Source organism: Musca domestica, unplaced genomic scaffold (genome assembly GCF_030504385.1).
Source record: "Musca domestica strain aabys unplaced genomic scaffold, Musca_domestica.polishedcontigs.V.1.1 760, whole genome shotgun sequence".
Lineage (NCBI taxonomy): Eukaryota > Metazoa > Arthropoda > Insecta > Diptera > Muscidae > Musca > Musca domestica.
In genome coordinates this window covers 1-7,857 of record NW_026712397.1, presented here as the reverse complement: position 1 = coordinate 7,857, position 7,857 = coordinate 1, and the positions used below count along the sequence as shown (strand labels likewise).

General features: G+C 34.3%; 1 protein-coding gene across 1 annotated transcript; it reads right to left on the bottom strand.

The window, feature by feature from the left end:
• Positions 1 to 942: 942 nt before the first annotated feature.
• On the bottom strand, positions 943 to 6,313 carry LOC131806468 (juvenile hormone acid O-methyltransferase-like). The gene is made up of 3 exons (XM_059130564.1): positions 5,944 to 6,313; positions 1,364 to 1,647; positions 943 to 1,303 (listed from the first exon to the last, which is right to left on the bottom strand). Exons 1-3 carry the CDS (start codon positions 6,003 to 6,005, stop codon positions 1,122 to 1,124), a joined length of 528 nt encoding a protein of 175 aa, XP_058986547.1. The 5' UTR covers positions 6,006 to 6,313; the 3' UTR covers positions 943 to 1,121.
• Between the last annotated feature and the right edge of the window lie 1,544 nt (positions 6,314 to 7,857).

The following is a 7,857-nucleotide window of genomic DNA, read 5'->3' as shown; positions in this document are numbered from 1 at the left end:
GTATGTTATGTCTGCAGGACTTTTGGTATTGAAAATGGGCCATGTAGGTCTACGTTTTGGTATAGCCCCCATATAACGGTACCTCCCTATATTCGATATTTTGACGATTTTAGCGAATTTATTCACCGGAATAGTTTCAAATTTGGTATTTAAAGTTCGTAATGGATACTGAAGCCTAAGATAGAAAAATTGTCTGTGCAGGTCCAACTCTTCGTTAAGCCCCCATATAATGGTACCTCCCCGATATTCGGTATTTTAATGATTTATGGGCATTTTTCACCAGAATTGTTTCAAATTTGGTATTTGAAGTTCGTAATGGATACTACACCCTATGACAGAAAATTGTCTGTGCAGGTTCACGTCTTCGTATAGCCACCATATAACGGTACCTCCCGATATTCGGTGTTTTGGTTTTATCGACATTATAACCGATTGTAATGGCTTATGACAAATGTTACCTATGAAGGTCCACATCGTCGTTTAGACACATATGACGGCTACATTTGGTATTTTTAAGATTTTAACCGAATTTTTAATGGATTTTATTTATTTTTTTTTTCAAATTGCCAAATTCGTTCCAAATGGTGGAGGACTTTTTACTAGTTTTTTATTATTTCCCATATCGAAACAGTGAATATTTATTGACCCTAAATGTCATTCACAAGTATCTATTCCCAATCATTTGCTAATATCTTTTGTTTATAGTATCACACGTTCAGCCCACTGCAGTTCATCGACCTAAAACTGTACAAAAAATTATTTTAAATATTCAAAAAATGGTGTCTTGAACTTGACCTTGTTGTGATAGTTTGTAATTGCTTTCGAAAATATCTTTGTCTTATTTCAAATACAATATTGAATAGAATAACTGAAAGTCATTGTAAAAATGTGTGAGATTCAATATATTCAAAAACTGATTATCATCAAAAAAAATCTGTTGGATAGTGGACACGTGGGATATAGAATTTTATTATACAATAAGTTGATATAAATATGTGTATAATAAATTTATAAATACAATTTAATTATTTTATTAATTTCAGATACAAAAAAATTTCAAAAAATACAATTGTTATGTTTTATTTTTATTTACAATTGTATCTCAAATTTAAATTCGCTTTTCATCGTCTGGCAAAAATTATCAACTGTTCAAAGGGAAAATTAAACGCCCCCTGACGTACACAATTGAAAAACTTAAAATGCGGTTTAGCTTTAATCATGGCCTCGGCAAAATTATTCATAAATTCATCCTGTAACTCAGCTGGAATACGATGTGTATAGTGTGAGACAGCTTTCATGTTTTCTGTGGAGAAAATCATACATTTTAAATATGAATTAAAACTTGAAAGAAATTTGAACTTACTTTTAAAATCCTCTATGCTGCCATAGGTATAGATTGTTGGTCTCAACTGTACGTGGACGTCGTGGAAACCACAATCGCCTAAAATTTCCTCCACTTCTCCAACTGGATCGTAGGCATAATGCCAGGAACAGGTGTACTTTTCAACGTCGACCATATAGGAGGACCACCGTTCGGTTTTACTCAAATGCAGATAGGCATCGTAGTAGGGGGAGCGAGCAAATGCAGTCAAAAGGCAATTACCCCCACTAGGTCGTAGAAGAGAGTAGATGTTTTGAAAAGCTTTTCTGGAAAAGAAAAAATGTCTTTTTTATGTATATTCACAATAGGAGAGGAAGGTCTTCTATAGATGAAAAATTATTATCGGTCTTTTATAGTTAGGATAGAAAGTATTCGTGGTAAGTTGTTGGTGAGAATCTTGTGTAAAAAAAACTTCGATATTTTATAGATGATCATCTATCTATATGTATACAAGAATAGTGGAATAACTGACTGATCTTGAATCAACGTCCAGAAGCTGGAATGTTGAAATTTTGCACGAAGTTCAGTCTTGGTACGTAGGCGTACGATAAGTCGTGCTTTTTGAAAATTCGTATCGAAAGGTGTACGAAAAGTACTAAAATGTACTAAAAATTAAATACAGGGTGAGATAAAAAAACAACAAAAAAGCCAAACGCCATAATTTTATATTTTTTTAAATTTTATTGAATGTAAGGAAAAATGTCGGAAATATCATCAAATTTTAGAATAAGTTTAGATTTGTTCGAATTTGAATTTGGCACGAATTATGGCCTTTAAATGGCCAATGAAACCGTAATCGGCACTTTGCTATTTTTTAATGCCAACCTTGCTTTCCACAATATTCCAGACAGAATAGACCAACGGATCGGTATCTGGAGATTTTAGTGGTCATTGTGCGATGGAAATGAAGCGAGGAACCTCATTTTGTAACCATTCTAGGATGGCGCGTGCTGAGTGCGATGGTAGTGAGGTCCGGTTATAATGTCCAAGGTCTGCGGCCAAAGTGTTTGCGTGCACCATCCAAAAAATTTTTCGCGATAATATTCGGTATTTATTCTAATATTCGATTAATGCGAGCGGAGACCTCGTTGGCAAGTAATCATGATCATTTTGTTTATTTACAAACTACTGGACAACGAATGTTTTCTCTTCGGAAACGGAGAAAACCAAATGCGGCAGCTCACCACTTTCGGCCAAGCAAAGCAACTCTTTAGCTCTTAAGTCTATTTTCTTTCTATTGCGGTATAAGTTCTTACACTTTTTGGAATTTCAATGGCTTTATCCCGAGCTCATTTTTCAAAATTTTCCGAACGGAATATTGCGATATGTTCAGCTCACGAGCCATCTTTCGGCCACGCGGGTTTCGATCAAGTCACTTCTTTATTTTTCGAAATGCTTTTGTACGCTTGTAAACAATATAATGAGCTGCCAATGAAATAATTTTAACAGTTGTCAGACGAGTGGCTTAGAAATGACAGCAGTCTGAAGTTGGCTGCAGTTTTTTCATCTCACCCTCTATATATATTTTATACCCTCCATCCATACATACATAGTATGGAGGGTATATTAAGTTCGTCATTCCGTTTGTGACTCATCTAAACAAGAATTTAGACCCAACAAATTATATATATATATTCTTGACCAGCGTAAAATTCTAGGATGATTTAGCCCTGTCCGTCCGTCTGTCTGTAAAATTTTGCACAGATCCGTATTTTGTCTGCAGGCAGGTTAAGTTTAAAGATGGGCTGTATCAGTCCACGTATATCGTATATCCTCCATATAACGGTACCCCCCGATATTCGGTATTTTTCTGACTTTTTTGTCTAAAATTCTACACTAGGGGTTCCTTGCGATTACTTCTTTCCCGACAAGAGAATTGTCCATATAGGTCCACGATATCGTTTGGTAATTTTATGATTTCAGCCGAATTTTTCAATGGAATTGTCCTAAAATCCACACAAGGGTTCTTTCGTAGTATTTTGTGCCCTAGGAGAGAATTGTTTATATAGGTTCACGTTTTAGCATTGCGTTCATATAACGGAACCCGCAGATATTCGGTATTTTCATGATTTTTGCAACATTATTCACCAAAATTGTTTCAATTTTCGTATTTGAAGTTCGGAACCGTTACTACAGCCTATGGCAAATATTACTTATGCAGGACCACATCTCGTATAGTCCCCAAATAACGGTTTTTATTAGAGCGAAATTTTTCAATGGAATTTTTTTTGAACAACTTCAAATGTTGACGGTATAAAAAGTTCGGCCTGATAATTTTCTTGTTTTGATTTTAACTAGTAACGAGTGGAAATACAAATTTTCAATGTATGGACGAAAATTGTGCTAGGATAGCACATATCAGCACAATTTTAAATTTCCAATATCTTCTAAATATGCGATATTGAATTTAACGAGTAACGAGTACAAATCAACACAACAACAAATTTCCAAAATTCCAAATTTCTCAACAGCTCTACAATATTTTAAATTTTTTAGCAACTAACTAGTAAAGGTAGACATTCGTTAAGTATGGACGAAAAATTGTACTAAGTGAGCACAACTCAGCACATTTTACCGCATTTCGCCTTTTAATTTTTAAAATATAACAGGAATTTTTCTGAAAATGCTGGTTGTTTAAAATAAATCGAAAACGGTTGAAGACATTGACGGCACAAGTTCGATCACAACCCAGCACAACACTTACTATTTCGAAATTCAAAAATTGCAACTCTGGCAAGCTTCCGAAATTGTCGTTTTCGACAAAAAAAAATGAAGGGCACAAATGAGCACAATCGGAAAATTGGTATTCTCTCCGATTTTTCGAAAAAAAAAATTTTCGAATATCACAGAAATTTTTTTCGAATTCCAAATAAAAACCAGCAAGGGAAGCTCAAAAGTCGGGCGACTATATGATAGCCTATACCACTATGCATATTTAGTAGAGCTCTCTTAAAAGAAAGGTTTATATTGGTATTTCTGAGCTCTATGAGATATCTGGTACAAAATATGATTAGGGTAAAGTGCATATTCCGAAAGATGGAGATTTAAACACCAAATCGCGTGAAACATATGTATGGAAGAAAATTTGAAGTTCTTGCTTCTATGCTAAATTCGGTTGAAATACGTTTGTCTAATATTAGCCATTTGGTGCACAATAAACCTGAAATTGGATAATGATATGGGAGCTATATCCAATTCTGAACCGATCTTTATAAAACTATAGCTATATCTGAAGCGATTTTCACCAAATTTAAGTACAATCTTCTTGAATGCTTGGAAGTGCAACATTTCACTCACTTTAGGCTGAAATTTGCCATTTGGTGCAGAAGAAACCTAAAATCGGACGAATATATATAGGAGAGCTATATCCAAATCTGAACCGATCTTGGTAAAATTTGAATTATGTATTGCTAAGCTGAATCTAATATCTGGTACTAAATATCATTTTTGTGGGGTGTATATTACAAATGTGATATACACCCCACATCGAATGAAACATATATATGGGAGCTATAGCTATATCTGAACCGATTTCCACCAAATTTAAAGTACTTTCTATTTTTAACAACAACACCTAATTCGGTCGGAAGTGCCAAAATTCCACCATTTGCACTGATATTAGCCATTTGGTGCACAAGAAACCTAAAATCGGATTAAGATAAATATGGGAGCTATATCCAAATTTAAACCGAACTTGATAAATTTGATCTATAAATTGCTAGGCTGTATCTGATATTTGGTACTAAATATCAGTCTTGTGGAGGGACATAAACACCAAAACCGGATGAAACATATATATGGAGCTATGGCTATATCTGAACCGATTTTCACCAAATTTGAAGCACATGCTTGTAGGCTGAATTCGGTCGGATGTAGCAAAATTCACACCATTTGGACTGATATTAGCCATTTGGGGCATATGAAACTTAAAATCGGATGAAGATATATATGGAAGCTATATTTACATTTGGACCGATTTTCACCAATTTCAATAAAGTTCGTCCTTGAACCAAACAAATGCTATTTACAAAATTTCATTTCAATCGAATAATAAATGCGACCTGCATTTTGTTTACAAAAATACATGGACAGACGGACGGACAGACAGACAGACGGACGGACGGACGAGTCAAAATGTGGTTCTATGCTATGGTGTAGGGCATACAAATCGGCACAATTCAGCACACAACATATGCAGTAGTAAAAATTTAGAACCCACATCAAGCACTAAATCTCAGAATTAAAAAAAAAAACATGACACTATTTTGTACTCATTTTCTAAAAACTATTGCCTTGAATTCATAGTGACCCACATGCGGATGAAAGATTTATACCTACAATATTTTCCCTTTCTTGGGATTAAGTATTAATTTTTTACAGTTTCCCAAAATTTTCACACACACCAACACTTCACAAATAGTGACGTCATACAAATTTCAGAATTCTGACATAGCTACTTCGCATTAAGTACATTTCGTATGTCTAGTACACAAAAACACATTTCGTAAATCATATTTCGTCTTTATGCATCTGTACACATTTAATAATAACTAATAACTTACCTTTGATTTGGTATCAATTGCAGACAAAAGAACGACAACAAATGATCGAATTGTCCCTTCATATCACCTGGTAATTCCCCGGCAATATTTAGAACACGAATTCACAATTTTTGATTTTCTTGCCATAATGTTTTCGACCATATTCCACCATATTCGAATTTAGATCTGAACAAACGATTCTTTTAAATTGTCTGCCAAATAAAGGACAAACCACTTCCAAAAATACATCACCAATGGCTGAACCAATATCGATTATTGTATCCAATTTTTCTGAACGCCAATTAAATTTGGGAGAAAATTCCTTTGCGATTGAAGCTGCATTTGCCCGTTGCAATTCGTTTGTTTCCTGATAAAGTTTGGATTATTCCATTTTCAACACAACCGTTTTGAATAGGAAACGTTAGAATACTCAGTAAAATGTAGCACTTTGGATTGCACTTTTTATGTACTTTGGCAAAAATAGCAGTTTAATTAACCCATAAACTACCAAATTGTTATAAAAAAAGTTAAAAAACTATTTTTTTATATATTGAATTGAAGTACAATGAACATGGGAAATAAAGATTTGAAAAAAAAAAAACTTGAATATCTTTTATATTCCAAAATTTTTCTAACTTTTAAGATTTGTTGATACCCCTGCACCGATTTAAGGGTTAATCAAATCATTTTAATTACGCATTAATTGGTATTGTTGATGTACAGAAATGCTTATTTTTAAGAAATTACCGCCAAATAATTGTTATTGAAACAAGTGTTCTCATGGGGGGGTAAACAAGGCTTTGGTTGCCGCCCATTCTATAAACATGATTTCACTATGCCGCACACGTCTTAAATAAAAAATGGATCAAAAGTCAATTGGAATCAATAATATATTCACTTAAAAATCAAAGTTTAGTAAATGAGACTGGCATAACTCAAAAAATATGTTTTTGGGTTTTCAATCTATCTTCTTATCAATTTTCACGTTGACAAAGGTAGAACTAAATAATTTGCAGCTCTTCATGTCCTACAACACTATGTGTTGATTGGCCAAAAATTATGTAACACCCCCACAATATTGGTACAAGATATATGTTTATCAGTCCATATTAAATTGTTATTATGCTACAAGTCGTAAATATGGCCCCAGATTCACGAATTGCTGCATGTCAGGATAGAAGACTATTGTTTGTGGAGATAATCGCAAAATATTTAGGGGTTGAAATGGATAAAAACAGAAAAATTTCTTGATTTTGCAGTTGCTCTAGAGGTCACAATTATAGGCCAATCGACTTGGAATTTAGCATGGGGCCAACTTGGATGGTCATCGAATAGGTATTTGGCAGGTGAAACCATAATGTTTTATTAAACCGCGATATTTTTAATTATACGAAAATATCACTTCTAACCTTCAGATTGATGCTAATATCTAAGATATCGTCCGTTCGTCTGTCTGTCTGTCTGTTGAAATCACGATACAGGCCACATTTGACGTAGAGCTTCAAAATTTAACAGAATAATTTGTATTGTGTTTAGGATGGGTGGTATTGAAAATGAGATATATCGGTCCACGTTTTGGTATAGTCCCCATATAACGGCACCACCCGATATCCGGTATTTGGATGATTTTTGCCACACTTTTTCGCGGATTTGTCTGAAAATTGGTATTTTTAGGTCATAATGGGTCCTAATTCGTGTGGCAAAGCATTGTTTGTGTAGGCTCAGGCTATGGTATAGCCCCCATATAACGGTACCGTCCCGATATTCGGTATTTTGATGATTTTTGCCCCTATTTTTTATGGATTTTTCTAAAATTTGGTATTTGTTGGTCATAATGGGTTCTATTTTCGGTGGCGAAACATTGCATGTATAGGTCCACGTTTTGGTATAGCCCCCTATAGCGGTACCTCCCGATATTCGGTCATTTTGATGATT

Excerpts from the sequence above, each read along its gene's own strand:
- LOC131806468 (XM_059130564.1), bottom strand. The coding sequence starts at position 6,005 with ATGAAGGGACAATTCGATCATTTGTTGTCGTTCTTTTGTCTGCAATTG. Across the intron at positions 1,648-5,943 it reads CAATTGATACCAAATCAAAG|AAAAGCTTTTCAAAACATCT; the intron begins GTAAGTTATTAG and ends TTTCTTTTCCAG. Across the intron at positions 1,304-1,363 it reads CAGCATAGAGGATTTTAAAA|AAAACATGAAAGCTGTCTCA; the intron begins GTAAGTTCAAAT and ends TTTTCTCCACAG.